This window comes from Rhincodon typus, chromosome 2 (genome assembly GCF_021869965.1).
Source record: "Rhincodon typus isolate 14 chromosome 2, sRhiTyp1.1, whole genome shotgun sequence".
Classification (NCBI taxonomy): domain Eukaryota; kingdom Metazoa; phylum Chordata; class Chondrichthyes; order Orectolobiformes; family Rhincodontidae; genus Rhincodon; species Rhincodon typus.
In genome coordinates, this window is record NC_063333.1 from 135,023,133 (window position 1) to 135,039,177 (window position 16,045).

At 38.3% G+C, this 16,045-nt stretch overlaps 1 protein-coding gene across 1 annotated transcript in view; it reads right to left on the reverse strand.

Annotated features, from left to right (window-relative positions):
- Nucleotides 1-6,425: 6,425 nt before the first annotated feature.
- The window catches only part of exoc2 (exocyst complex component 2), a 279,000-nt gene continuing 269,380 nt past the window's right edge, over nt 6,426-16,045 (reverse strand). The window contains exons 23-25 of the mRNA XM_048609069.1: nt 10,591-10,652; nt 9,683-9,742; nt 6,426-7,131 (exon numbers count right to left, since the gene is read on the reverse strand). Coding sequence (XP_048465026.1) covers nt 7,038-7,131; nt 9,683-9,742; nt 10,591-10,652 — 216 coding nt within the window. The 3' untranslated portion in view covers nt 6,426-7,037. The remainder of the gene's footprint in view (nt 7,132-9,682; nt 9,743-10,590; nt 10,653-16,045) is intronic.

Sequence of the window (16,045 nt, forward strand, 5' to 3'; positions counted from 1 at the left end):
CCCTTGAGAAAGTGGTGGTGATCTACCTTCTTGAACATAACTAAATGGTTTGCTTGGCCATTTCTGAAGACTGTTAAGAGTCAACCTATGGGACTGGAGTCACACATGGGCCAGATTGGGTCAAAATGGCAGATTTCCTTTCCTGGATTGCTAGTCCAGTAGTACAACCACTATGGTACCTGTAACTCTGTGCTAACAATGTCTTATATACAAAAGATTGGTTAATGTATACCTATGTGCAAAACTATCAATGAAGTTAGTAATGAGGCGCGTTACTTGCTTGGTATAATCCCAGGTTATAAATGAATGATTTATTTACACATGCAATTCTTAACCTCTCTTTCTGTCTATTTATGCACTGCTATCTTGAAATTTCTGCAACATGCTTGAATTGCCTTGGCTTGGAATCCTTTGGCAACATGCCACAGTTGTACCAAATGCCTCACAGAGAAAATCCTGGGCATTTATGTTTAATGAAGCAATGTGACAGCAGAGTCTGCTGTGGCGTATGAATAATTTATTCCATTTGAGTATTTGATTAAGAGGAAAACCATTACCAGTTGAACTGATGTTAGCAAGATAGCATTTGAGAGTCATGGTCTGTGTTTTCCCCACTGAATGTTTTTAAGCACGAACTGTGTTAATCTTTTAAGTGTGAATAATGATTTCCCAGAGACTGTAGGTGGTATCTTATGATGAATGACCTAACAGAAATCATTCCTTCTTTTCTCATGTAGCTCATTTGCAAATTGAGATAATCTTGAATTCACTAATTTTAAATTGGGCAGACTTAAGTATTAAAAGAGCTTAGAAAAGACACACAAAGCTCTTGAAGGCAGTGCCATTCCACAAAATCTAAAATACAGTTAAAGTGTTCACTCTGCAGTGGCAACAAGATGAAGACTGTAATGAAATAAGGGCAGAACACTAGAAATATAGTAAGGTACTGGATTAAATTGAAACACATAACTTGAAGTAGCAATATATAACGTATTTTAATTCAACATTTGGTCGTTGTTTTAAGCCTGAAGTTTTAGGCAAACTGCTTCCAGTTCAAGTAACAAAATGAATGTTACTTCAGTTACGATTGCTTATCTAATCACATGGACAATTTTTGCCAAGAGTTTTCTGAGGTGGCAGACAGAAGTAGATTTAGGAAAACAATAACCAGATGTCACATTAAGTGAAGGGCTAATCCAGCTCAATTTATGGATTAAAAACAAAATACTGCTGATGCTGGAAATCTCAAACAAACAGAGAATGCTGGAGAAACAAGCAGGTCAAGCAGCACCTGTGGATAGAGAGAAACAGAGTTAACGTTTTGAGCCTGGTATGACTCTTCTTCAGAACCATTCTGAGGATGTTCTCAAGAAGCCATACCGGACTCAAAACACTAACTGTTTTTCTCTCTCCATAGATGCTGCCAGAACCACTGACCCTTTTTTTCCAATAATCTGTTTGTTTCAATTAATGGACTATTTAATTTGAAACTCTATACTATTTTCAGTTTTTAATGAAAGTTAAAATTACATGCCCCAAAAGACCATTTATAATTACTGGTAAATATGTTAATGTGTAACATCTGAAATGCTATGATTTTAAATCGTAAGAGTCATGTTTCTAAATCTCCATTTTCTCTTCACAGTAGTGCTGTGATGATGTTAATAAACAAGTACCATTGGAGGTTTAGACTAATAATCAGAAAATGTAAGCCAAATGCCATTACACCAATTCAAGTTCACTTTAAAATTAGTCTGCAAATAAAAGCATCTTACAATGGCTTACAATTAGCTGATAATTGCAAAAAACTAGTTCATGACTGTTTGTGAAGAATGAATAAACTATATGTGATTCCAATGTATTTGATTCTTAACTGTCCTCTGAAGTTACCTAGGTAACCAGGGATGGGTATAAAAAGCCAGCTTTGCCAGTGATATACATGTAACCAAAGATTTTTTCAAAAAACCCATCGCTAATCAGTCTCTGATCTGACTAAACACTAATAAAAAAAAACAGGCGTGACTAGATTTTCATAGCTGTTATTGTTTTCCTGAGTGTTATAATCTTGGTTACTGTACTGAAGTACTGAACTTGCTTTGAAGATTTCACAATACTGCATAAGCAGCAATGAGGGGACACTGCACTCTTATCAGAGTCCATTTTCAGATGAGGCTATACAGAGGTCCTGTCCATGCTTTTCAGGCACTAAGGCAGCAGAGTTTTCTTGGTACCCTGGTAGATAATTATTCTTCAATAGGATTTTCCTAACGAGAGATTCTGGTCAGTCTTCTCATTGTTTGTTTGCTAGATCTTTTCACGTGCAGTTTGCCTACTTGTCCCAATGATGTTTCAGAAAGTATTGTGCAGCACATTTGAATGTTATTAGGCCATGAAACATTCTACACAAATTCAAAATCTTTCATTTTCTTTTTTACTTTCAATGCACCATTGCCCATTTGCAAGGTTTAGGGATTACCATCTTGGTTATTGGATAGAGACCTTCATGAAGATAAAGTTCAAATCCTCGCTTGGTTTGGAACATTTTCTGTTTGATAAAATAGATTGACAACCAAATAGGTGTGCATAAGAGCTTCTTACACCACTCTATTCTATCCTGACGTGAAGACAATGTTTGAATAGCAGGAAAATAGAATTTTTATTTGCTAAATTATCATAAATGGGTACAAAATCTCACGCCACATTCATTCAACTGCACTGCAGCTTATCTTTATGCTTATAGTCCAATTCTCACATCAAACATTGCATTTCAGCATCTGCTTTGACTCTGAGTAATGCAATGAGTTAATTAAAAAAAAAACCTTAATATGTTTAAGAAACTGAAATTAAAATATTGACCAGTTACACAACTGCTGGATATCTAATTGCAGCTTTCTTACTAACATCATAAATTGTGCTGAGTACATTTTCAGAGAACATAGAGGTGTTAGCATTGCAAATAATAGAACTTTCAAATGCAAAAAAAATCTTTTACAAAATAGCAGAACAGATTCCGCCCAATTAACTGATTTAACATGGCTTCCCGAGATAGAGAATGGAACTCCTATGATAAAGTTTATTTAGATTTTCAGAAAGGTTCTGTCTGGATTAAGAGCAGAAGTAGGACATTCAATCCTGACTGAATTGCCTATTTTTGACCCATTTTCCATTGTTATCAGTAATTATTATTGATGCTGTGCAACTTTCATTAGTAGCAGCATGGTCTTCACCACGGAAAGGCATTTAATATTAGTTGATTTGTTCCTCGTCAAAACAATTCTACTCCTAATTTCTAAGAAGGAGCAGACAATTGATTTGAGACTCATTGTATATTTGATTCCATAAGGTAAACCTGTCAATTTCAGAAACTGACTATACTATTCTATAGTGCAGAAGTGCATTAGTGTGCAAAAGGGTGAGAAATATAGTCTGTACTGAGGTTTTCATTTATTACGCTTGAGTAGTTGTCACAGCAGTGAGGAAGATCATTTGACTACTCCAGCCATGGTTCCTCCCAGACCAGACAGTTCCTTAAATTTTGTCTCCACTATGATCTCTGCAAGGTCATTCTGAATACTAATCACATCCTACATAAAGGCATCCTTTCCACCATTAGTCCTGAGCATGTCTTTTCAGCTTGGACCTATGCCCAAAAATTAACAGCTCAACTTGAAATTGTGCTCTGGATCACCCTAACATTTGGCAATCAGCATCATGGGCCTTCTCCAAACTTCTAGCTTCCTGGACGTCTTTCTTCTGCTTTACTGATTGTAAGTGAGGAAAGAAATCAAGCTGCAACCTGATCAAAATTTACAAATCTACTGAGCCATCAACAAATAGATTAAATAAATGTTAGATTTTTGTTTAATGAAATTGTTCAATCTACTTTAACATCTGCATCTTTTTCAACATCCTTCCCTACCAATTTGCAAGATCAATGTTACGCATTAAGTATGACTCCCGTTTTTGTTGATCTTTCCACATCTGATTAAACAGCATTGCTCTTGCCTTTTGCATAGTTTGCTTTTCTATGAATCTTTGGCTTCATCGGTTCCAGCTGTCACACTTGCCTTTCCTGTATCCTTTTTTGCTATAGACAAATTCAGTTATGCTCCTGCCACTGACATCTTCATCTATTACAATGGGTTCTACTTCATATTAAACTGTGGCTCTGGTCCCTGCATGCTAGAAGCCAATCATTGATCCTACAGTATCCACCCCCGTATTTCAGACACATCTGGCAGATTTCACCCAGGTGCAAAAAGTAACAGAATATCTGTCTCTATCAACCCAAGATTAAAAGCTGAAACCAAAGACAGACCGTGGGTGTGCAGTGCCGTTGTGCTCGCGACATGTTTTCTATGTGAAACTTGGACTCTACACTAACAGGGCATGAAGCAATTAGAAAGATTACACCACAACATACACTTTCTTTCATGGAAATTAAATGGTAAGGCACAGCAACAAACAGCAATGTGGTGCAGCACGCCAACATAACCAGCATTACAGTCAAAGACGTACAGGTGCAGCTCCAATGGACTGGACGTATCTGCAGGTCAGATGAAAGGCATCCCCACCCATATTCTATGGCTAGCTGATAACAGGAAGCATTTCAGTGATATTCTTTTTGATCTTTGGTTCAGAGTACGATGTTAACCCAGAAACCTTTAAAAGTTTAGTAAAGGCCGCAGTCTAGGAATCCATTATGAAGCATAGTGTCAGCCACTTGAAAGCCAACATTATGAACAGCAGAATAAAGCCAATCAAATAAAATTTACCAGCAATTGTCAATGTGTGCTATTCAGTGGTCTCAGATTTTAAGGTCTGGTTTTCATGACTACATTCCTTGCTTAGAATCTCTTTATCCCCTAAGGGAATATGTTGCAGATTCATAAAGGTTTACAGCAGAGGAGGCCATTTAGTCCACTGTGGCAGCATTGTCTTGTTTAGAGTTATCCATTTAGCTTCATTGTCCCATCCTTTCCTCATAGCCTTTTATTTTTGCTTCTGTTTTCAAATATTTATTCAACACCCTCTAAAAACTGTTACAGATTCTGCTTTTACCACCGCTTGTGGTACTGTAAATCACATCTTGGTTCCTGTTTTGTGGCAATGATCTTAAAATTTATACCTTCTAGCTACTACCTCAGTGGCGACTGGAAATAGTTTTTCCCTTCTATATTTAATCAGAACCCTTCACATTCTGAACACCTCAATCAGAACACCTCAATATTCTTGGTTCGATTAAGAATTTTTCCTTATTCTCCAAATTGGTGTCATCTGAGTGAACTACAGGGTGTGTACTTATAAGCTGTCTTACTATCATATTCTTCCTACAGCATCCAAAACTAGACACAACATTCTGCTGCATGTCAAGTCATTGATTGACATAGGTTAATATCACCCATTTGCAGTCTCCACCCATGCTTATAACTCGTCCACAGTTATTGCTGGCACTGCACTCACTTGAGGTTTAGGGTTGCCCATGGACATGGGCACAAGATGTGTGTTAAGGGGTTCACAGTCAAGGATTTCAGCAGCTGACTGCAACGTTTTCATGGGTTCTTCACTTTGCCAGAGACAGATCCCCCAATCAGGAGTGCCTTTGAGCAAGCGGCTTCCCCAGAAGCCCACAAGCACAGTGACAGCATTTACTGTTTGGGCTCCACCTTGCCTCCCATTCCCACCTGGGAGGTGAGTCATCTGCCTACTGTTACGTAAATATTAGCCTCTCACAAGGTATTGATTGCTGATTTAAAGCCTCAACTTGCCACAGGGAGGGCACTAAATTCTGCTGAAAATTTCAGAATTATAGACCATCAGGTACTGCAAAGAGACTAAGCTAGGAAACTTAAGTGAAATAGAGAAAATATGACAGACAAATGATGGGAAGGCCATATGATGTTAAAAATTTGACAAATGTGAAAAGAGTTTCATTTTAAACAAAACTGGAAAATAGATAACAACAATTCTGACAAGTGAGAATTTCAAGGATATGTATTATTGTTCATTTACTTTACGCTCTAATAATGCTCTTTTTGTATTATTTCAGTGTTTAATTTCATAACTTTGAAAAATAAAATACATAGAGAATGTTCAAAATTTATATCAGTTCTGTAAGAAGACCTATTAAGGCATGATAATTCAAGTACATGGTACTTGAGCACAAGGCAAAATACAACTGCAAGTTTAAATGTATCTGTTTTGAACACAATGACAGTATTTCTTTTTAAAGATGCCTTTTGATCATAACCAGTATAATCAGGTTCTGACTCCAAGAAGTTAGTCATAAGCTTATGATTTGCTAACACTAGTTGATGCTTGATCTCTTCACTTTATCTCGACTGATTATTCTAAGTTAATGATTAAGAAAATTTCTAGTTTTATGAAGGCGCTGAAAGATTGGTGGAAACACGAAACAAAACAAAAACATTGTATTGAATTTATTTCATTTTTGATGAGCAGATGTTTTGAAATACATTAAGTTTGTTAAACACATGAAAATTAGCAGAAAACGCTCTCAAATGAAGTGGCTTTTATGAAATTAAAGTGTTGCATATCTGACAATGTTCACAATTCTTGCAATTTAAACTTAATGATGGCAAAACATTGCACAAATACTGTGAGTTTAAATGCATCAAATCTTCTAAGAGGCCTAAAAATAACATATGGGAAACACTGAAAAGCAAGCTTGGCAGCATTCTCTTTTGGATCTGAACTCATCACTGCCTTTTGAATGCCTTCTTCTAACTTCTTTTTTTCATGTTTGTAACTTGCAAAACTATGCACTGCCAGATCCAGAACTCTGTCACTAAACTACCAGGAGTTGCAGATTACATTTTTAAAGCATACTTGATAAATATCAATGAAACTATTGATATACTGTTAAGTAAGAAGCTTTTTAGAATTTTACTTCAGTGTTTTTAAGAATGAATTTATGTTGGTTGGGAGAAACATAGAAGGTAGAACCATTTTTAAAAGAGAGCTAAATTTTGTTATGCAGTACAAGTAATCCGCATAACTACAACGCCTTTTCACCATCAGGTCTTGACCACACTTCGTGTTGAAGGTCGAAAACAGGTAAGCTGTAAGTGCATGCCGCTCTTGAATTTGTTGAGGAGCTCTTCGAGTAACCTATCATGATGAAACAGCAGTTAGTTCATAATTCATTCCCAACAGGATTGCAATTAAAAAAAACTCTCAATTTAAAAAATCATGATTAATCTTAAATTGTATTGAGCATTTGAATCAGTTCAGCTAGGTTTTAATTGCAGATTTAATTGACACAGTATAACGCCATCTCCATGTTTGTTTCATTATTGGTGCTAGCATTAATTTCATCCATAAAAACTAAAATCCTGCTTTCCTTTTTCTGAAACACTAACAAATATAAATGAAAGTTGTTCACGAAATAGTGTTATTTAGGCAGCATGGATTTGAGTTATGACATAGGTTGGGGAAGATGTAGGCTATGAATGGATGAATGGGGAAACCAGAGGGTTGGCCAAGAATTAAGGCTATGACCTGAGGTAGGAACGGATTGGGGTGGAGAAGCATGGAATCCGAATGCACGCCAGATTGGGCACAGGTTCAGAGCTTGACTGAGTCAAACACAAACTGAGGATATAGTTTGTAGGAGTAAGAGGGGTGAAGGGGAAATACAGGATTAGGATCTGATCAAGAGTGTTAAACATGAACATCGGCTGTGACCTGCGGTCGGAGGGTTGGCAGGCGTGTAGACTGGGATCAAGCACAGAGTCAGCCTCTGACCAAAGATATGTGCTATCTGTTCAGATTGTGACTTAGCCACAGTGTACCCAGTACTGGATGAACAGAAATTGCCACAAGTTAAATATTACAAATCACAAAGTCATTATTTTCAATTCCCTCCACAAACTTTGCCCTAACCCTCAGTGTTATCCGAATCTCTGGTAACAGTCTCAAATAGAAATAAAGAATTTGTGATCTGTTTGATACTGAGGTGAGCTTCCAACTGCACATCTGCGAATCATTGAAACTACCTATTTTCACGTTTGTAACACTGACCAACTTTGCGCCTGTCGCAGGTCATCTGATGTTGAAACCCTCAACCATGCCTGAGTCATTTCTAAACCTGACTCATTCAACATACTCCTGGCTAACCTAGTATCTTCCATCCTTCATAATCTTAAAATCATGTCAAAATCTGCTGCCTAGGTCCTGACTCATATCAAGTCCTATTCATCTCTTACCCTCGTATTTGCTGACCCTCACTGGCTCTTGTTAAAGCAATGCCTCAATTTAAAATTCTTATCTTTTCTTTCAAATTACTCTATGGCCTTGCCCTATCTTTGTAACACCATTCAGCCCTACAACTCTGCAAGTTACATGTGCTCTTCGAATTCAGACCTCTTGAAAATCCTGAATATTAATCCTACTACCATTGAGAGCAACGACCTAAACTCTGGAATGTTCTTTCTCAATCTTTCTTCAAACATACTACCTTTACCAAGCTTCTGGTTACCTTCCTTAATGTCTCCTGATGTGGCTCAGTATCAAGTTTTGTCTGACATTGTTTTATTTCCTACCACGCAAACCTATTGCTTTACTGGGCTCACAGTTAGATCTACTCAATAGTTTCTTGTAAAAGACATCCTCTGAGCTTATTTTTAAGATCATTTTTTGTGACTTTATTTAGCCACAAGTTCCCAATTTTCAAACTATGTTCCACATACCTGAAAAAAATAAGACAGCATATCACAGCAAACAAAATCCAAGCCAACATTCTTCTCATTACCTCAACACTTTCAACAGTGTTTCTGAAGGTACAGCAGCCAACAACGAATGTAATATTCTATAATCACTGATAAAGGTTATGGAATCATTTATGAATTGTGTTACACACCTTTGTAGTATGAAATAATGGTTCAAATTACAATCATTTTGAAAGATGCCCATATTTATTTCTTCGAATAACTTCAAAGCAGAACCATTATTATGATCAGTGCATCAGCTATCTTTAGACATAATATTCCTAATCAATTCATTTTAGCTGTCATATACGCCTTTGTATAATTGAAGATATTTCAACAGGAGAATCTACCACATTTCATAGGCTTTCAAACTGTAGTTCTGATAACTCCACTAATGGTGAACATGCTTGTTTGAACAGGGATATCTGTCTTTTTGAATATTCTAAACAGCGATAGGTTACATAAGAAAATGCAGAAACAGTTTTTCGTTTAGTTTATTTCATGAAACCTTTTCTGTAATGCATTGCTTCCAAGCTGTACCAATTACTTCAACTTTTGGATAGAGAGGGTGGACAAATAAAAGGAAGATATTTAGAGAATTAGACTATAATTTGTAATATTAACGATGTGGCAACAAGTTGCAGAGTTGAGAACTGCTTTTGGATTCATTCCATAAAACACACCCCAGTCACCAGAGTTTCCAGATGTTCAGACAAACTTCCACTGGAAGGAATCTTGGTATCGAGCTTTCATAGGAAGGTTCCATTCAGAAACCTCATGAAGTTACCAGGTAGCTTACCTTAAATTGCTAGGTAGGAAGAAAATAGTACTTTCAAGTGAATGTAAGCAGTAATCACATACTTGTTACACTCTATCGAATCAATTGATATCCCTTTTAAAAAAAAATGTGCTCAAGAATTAATTTCAAAGTATAACAAGCTATAGAAACTTACTTTTTATCTGCTCCATTGGAAAGCTGGGGCAGTGCTTCAAGGGCTTGTTTGAAGCTATAACTAGAGTGACAGAAAGGAAGACAGATTTACACAGAAATTAGTCCAATCTTTTTGGTCAAAGGCAACAGATCCAAACTTAATATAAAATGGAACAATATTGACTAAATAGGAAAATGTCTGCCTAAGTGAGATCAGATAGCACAAGATTAGCATGGATTAATAATGTTGCAAATGTTACCTTAAAAAGGATTATTCTAAATTAAACTATATACTGATTATAGGCTTCAGCAGAACCTACCTAAATGAAATCCATTCATAATGAACAGTTGAATAGATTCTAAATTCCATATGTTCAGAACTGCGATATTTTAAGAATTTATTACATTTTGGCCAATACTCCGATTTTCTACATATGGTCATCCTCATTATGTGCAGTTCAGTAGACCACTCAATACAAATAAACAATTCTGGAAGTAAACGTTAGTGAATCAAATGACCTTTCTTTTTCAATGGCTGATGCTTTGGTGCAACTATTAACAAAGTCCTTGAGTATCACAGAAGTGGAAGAATCATTTCACCAAGTCAAATGACAGCATAAAAAGTGAATCAGAGATAGTAGGAACTGCAGATGCTGGAGAATCCGAGACAACAAGGTGCAGAGCTGGATGAACACAGCCGGCCAAGCAGCGTCATAGGAGCAGAAAAAGAGCATAAAAAATGCATCTTTTTAGTCATTTGATGGTGCTGTGTCAGGTTACACTTAAGACATTGAACATTTGTGCCAGAATGTACAAGTTCTTGTAACAGTTAAAAATATTACTATAACTAATTCAACTGACTTCTTAAAAGCTCTTTTGAAAAACTACAATAATTAAATGATGAAAATATGACTTAAATTTCCATCTTACTTGCTTTCAGGTGTCAGGAATGAGGCAACAGCATCTTTAAGAGCACAAATTTCCAGTCTGGCCTAAAGGAAAAAAAACATATCTTAGAGCTTTGCTCTCAACATGCCTTCGAGCTCTGACTCTCATTTAAAATAGTTCATGCAACATTATACTGTCATATTAAATAATGTCATAATTCTGTGTGACCCTTTCGTTCTTGAAGTTGGTACTTTTAATACTGTTGAGCACTGTGCTGTGACACACGGTACATTACATAGCTAGTAAATGTCATGTTTAAAACATAAGCTTGAGCAGAAATCATTGAACCATACCTTCCAATCCAATTAGTAAAACATGGGTTTATATCATGACTATGGAATATAATGTGGAATAAAATCTTAGTGATCTAAAATAATGATCTACATCACGGTTTGCAGAGGGCAATTTCAAAGTCTGCAGATGACACTAATCTTGAAAGAATTGCAAATTGTGACAAGAACAGTGTAGAACTTCAGAAGGACACGCAATTTGGCAGAGTAGGCAGATAGGTGGAAGATAAATTTCAATGCACAGCATGTGAGATGATGCATTTTGATAGGAAAAAGATTGAGACAATATTAAAATACAGGGTACAATTCTAAAGGGGGTGCAGGAGCAGAGGAACCTGGGTATATATGTGCACATATCATTGCAAGTGGTAGGACAGGTGGACAGGACAGTAAGCTAGATTGGCAGGGAGTGGGGAACCGGATTTGTAATTCAGAGTTTGAGGTATTCAGCCTTCCAACAGACACAACAGGGAGTGAGGTTGTTAATAAAGAAATGCGGTCGATGGAGTGTAATTGTGGACACAGATGGTTTGAGGTGTGTATACTTCAATGCTAGAAGTATCAGAAATAAGGCAGATGAGCTTACAGTATAGGTCAGTACTTGGAACTACGATGTTGTGGCCATTACAGAAACTTGGGTAACTCAGAGACAGGAATGGTTGTTGGAAGTTCCGGGATTTAGATGCTTTAAAAGAAATAGGGAGGGTGGAAAAAGAGGCAGGGGAGTGGCATTGCTAGTGAGGGCTAGTATAACAGCAACTGAAAGGCAGTTCGAGAATGATACGTCTACAGAGTCAGTTTGGGTTGACGTCTGGAACAAGAAAGGAGCAGTCACTTTGTTGGGTTTTTTTTTTACAGACCCCCTAATAGTTGCAGAGAAGTAGAGGAGCGGATTGGGAGGCAGATACTGGAAAGATGCAGAAGTCACAGGGTTGTAGTCATGGGTGACTTCAACTTTCCAAATATTGATTGGAAACATTTTAGTTGTAATATAGTTTGGATGGAGCAGATTTTGTCCAGTGCGTTCAGGAAGGATTCCTGCGACAGTATGTAGATAGACCAACACGAGGAGAAACCACTTTGGATTTGGTGCTTGGCAATGAACCGGGCCAAGTGTTAGACCTGTTGGTAGGAGAGCATTTTGGCGGTAGCGATCATAACTCTGTTACTTTTACAATAGTCATGGAAAATGATAGGTACATACAGCAGGGTAAGGTTTATAATTGGGGGGAAGGGTAATTACAATTCTGTTAGGCAAGAACTGGGTAACATAAAATGGGAACAGCACTATTGAAATGTGGAGATTGTTTAAGGAATACATACTGCGTGTGCTCGATATGTTTGTCCCTAGCAGGCAGGGAAGATGCGGTCAAGTGAGGGAGCCTTGGTTCTCAAGAGAGGTCGAATGACTGGTTAAGAGGAAGAAGGATACTTATGTAAGGTTCAGGAAACAAGGAATGGAAAAGGCTCTAGAGGGATACAAGTTATCCAGGAAGGAGCCGAAGAAAGGGCTTAGGAGAGCTATAAGGGGGCATGAGAAAATCTTGGCAGATAGGATCAAGGAAAACTCCAAGGCTTTTTACACGTACGTGAGGAATAAGGGAATGACCAGAGAAAGGGTAGGGCCAATCAACGATTGTAAAGGGAATTTGTGCACGGAGCCTAAAGAGATAGGAGAGGTCCTTAATGAATACTTTTCTTCGGTATTCACAACTGAGAGGGACCTAATTATAGAGGAGGACAGTGTGAAACAGGCTGGTAGGCTAGAGAAGGTCAATGTTAGTAAGGAAGATGTACTAGGAATTTTGAGGAACTTGAAGATAGATAAGACCCCTGGGCCTGATGGGATTTATCCAAGGATTCTATGGGAAGCGAGGGAAGAAATCGCAGGGCCTTTGGCGATGATCTTTTCGTCTTCACTCTCCGCAGGTGTAGTGCCGGAAGACTGGAGAGAGGCAAACGTCATTCCCTTGTTCAAAAAGGGAATAGGGATAACCCTGGAAATTACAGGCCAGTTAGTCTTACGTCAGTGATGGGCAAATTATTGGAAAGGGCTCTGAGAGATAGGATTTATGATCATTTGGAAAGGCACGGTTTGATTCGTGATAGTCTGCATGGATTTGTGAGGGGTAGATCATGCCTCACAAACCTTACTGAGTTCTTTGAAGAGGTGACCAAACACGTGGATGAAGGTAGAGCAGTGGATGTGGTATACATGGATTTAAGTAAGGCGTTTGATAAGGTTCCCCATGGTAGGCTCATGCAGAAGGTAAGGAGGCATGGGATAGGGGGAAATGTGACAGATTGGATTCAGAAATGGCTGACCCTTAGAAGCCAAAGGGTGGTAGTGGACGGAAAATATTCAACATGGTGCTCAGTTAAGAGAGGTTTACCACAAGGATCTGTTCTGGGTCCTCTTCTTTTTGTGATTTTTGTACATGATTTGGATGAAGGAGTGGAAGGGTGGATTAGTAAGTTCGCAGACGATACGAAGGTGGGTCGCATTGTGGACAGTGCAGAGGGCTGTTCTAGGTTACAAAAGGACATTGATAGAATGCAGAGCTGGGCTGAGAAGTGGCAGATGGAGTTTAACCCTGAAAAGTGTGAGGTGATTCATTTTGGAAGGGCAAACTTGAAAGCAGAATACAGGGTTAACGGAAAGATTCTTGGCAGTGTGGAGCAGCAGAGGGATCTTGGGGTTCAAGTCCACAGTTCCCTGAAAGCTGCCACACAGGCGGATAGAGTTGTTAAGAAGGCGTATGGTGTGTTAGCCTTCATTAATAGAGGGATTGAGTTCAAGAGCCGTGAAGTTATGCTCCAGCTATACAAAAGCCTGGTTCGGCCGCATCTGGAGTATTGTGTCCAGTTCTGGTCGCCTCAATACAGGAAAGATGTGAAAGTGTTGAAAAAGGTGCAGAGGAGATTTACCAGGATGTTGCCTGGCATGGAGGGAAGGTCTTACGAGGAAAGGTTGAGAGAGCTAGGGCTTTTCTCTTCAGAACGACGAAGGATTAGAGGTGTTATAAAATGATCAGAGGTATAGATAGACAGCCAGAGACTTTTTCCTAGGGTGAAGATAGCTATTACGAGGGGGCATAGTTTTAAAGTGAGTGGAGGTAGATATAGGGAAGACGTCAGAGGTAGGCTCTTTACTCAGTGTGGTCGGGGCGTGGAATGCATTGCTGGAGAGGGTAGTGGAGTTGGCCTCATTAGGGGCATTTAAGCGGGTATTAGATAGGCTTATGGATGATAGTATAAATTAGGGGTGGAGGTTAGATAGAATTTAGGATTATGTAAACGTTCGGCACAACATCATGGGCCGAAGGGCCTGTATTGTGCTGTACTGTTCTATGTTCTAAGTAAAGCATCAGCTTTATTAATAGGGATATGAAGTACAAGCAAGACAAGGTCATGTGGAATTTGTATTTGACTTCAACTGGACTGTTGCGTACTGTTTCGGAGCTACATCGTAGAAAAGATCTGAACGCAATAGAGAGATTGCATAAGTGGTTTATAAGAATGGTTCCAGGGATGAAGAACTTCAGTTACGTGGACAGGCTGAAGAAGTTGGGACTGTTCTTCCTGCAAAGAAGGCGGTTGAGAGGAGACCTGATAGAGATTTTCAAAATCATGAGTGGCCTGGAGAGTAATTGGGGGAAAATATTCCCGCTCATAAAAGGAACAAAAACACAAGGTTATAGATTTAGAGATCTGCAGAAGGAGGGTGAATGAGAAAACATTTTCACACGGTGAGCATTTAGAGTATGGAATGCACTGCCTGTAAGTGGAGTAGAGGCAGGTTCGATTGGGGCATTCAAGAGGAGAATGGATAATTATTTGGATAAAAGTAATGTGAAAGGGTACGGGGAAAAGGCAGAAGCTTGGCTCTAGGTAATGATGCTCATCTAACAAGTGCTGTATCACTTGTGATTCTGTGGTAATGGGAAAAACTCATCCCATATTACATGTATTCTAGTATCAAGGATCTATCAATTTGTACAGCATCATACGTAAAAATAATGTGGTGGAGAAACTCAGCAGGTCTGGCAGTGTCTGTGAAGAGAGAAACACAGAGTTCAGTATGACAACGCTTCAGAAGAATCTCCATCAGCCTAGTTTCTCCAGCACCTTCTACTTTTATTTCAGACTTCCAGCATCAGCTTATATTTAATCTTGAGCTGGCTTTACAAATCATGATGGCACAGCAAATTTGATGCCCACACACTGTACCATTTATTGGTTATATGTACTTTAATTTCTCCACAAGGGTAGTCACCAATCTCAGCTGTCTCACCAAAAATCAGAGGTGGAAGGTCGGTGGCTTCCCCTTCAGTAAGTCAAGAGGACAGAAAGGAAAACAGAGAGCAAGTTACCTCACACAGTTTGAATGGTCAGTTCTATATATCTAATGAGCAAGAATGATAAAACACCACTGACTGGAACAGACAGTGCAATATGTAGGTGTTTTTAAATATATACTTCTATGCATCCCATTTGTCCCCAGTTTCTTCAACCTGATATACAATGACTAATATTCAGCTTTAACCTGATCCATCATGGGTACAAGTTAAAACGCCTTCTTTCAAACGTCAATTCTGCTAAAATAACACCCTTATTCAAAAAGAGACAACAAAAAAACACAAGAAACTATAGGCCAATTATCTTAAAATCTGTTTTTGGGAAAATGTTAGAGTCTACAAAAAAGATATAATAGCAGTGCATTTAGAAATATATAATATAATCAAGCAGAGTCAGCCTGGCTTCATGAAGGGGAAATCATGCTTGACAATTTACTCAAAATCTTTGAAGAAAAGAGAAGCAGGATAGATAAACGGGAATAAAGGAAAATCAGTGGATGTAGTATATTTGGATTTCCAGAAGGTGTTTGATAAGTTACCACGTTATGCTACTGAATAAGAGTCCACGGTGTTGAGGTAGTGTATTAACATGAATACAGGATTGGCTAACTAATAGAAGACAGAGAATTGGGATAAGGAGGCATTTTCAGGATTGTAACCCATAACTAGGGGAGTGCCTCGGGGATCAGGGTTGAGGTCACAATTATTTACAATTTATATTGACTTAGATGAAGTAAGTTTTATACTATTGCCAAGTTTGTAGATAACAAAAGTAAATGGGTAGGCAAA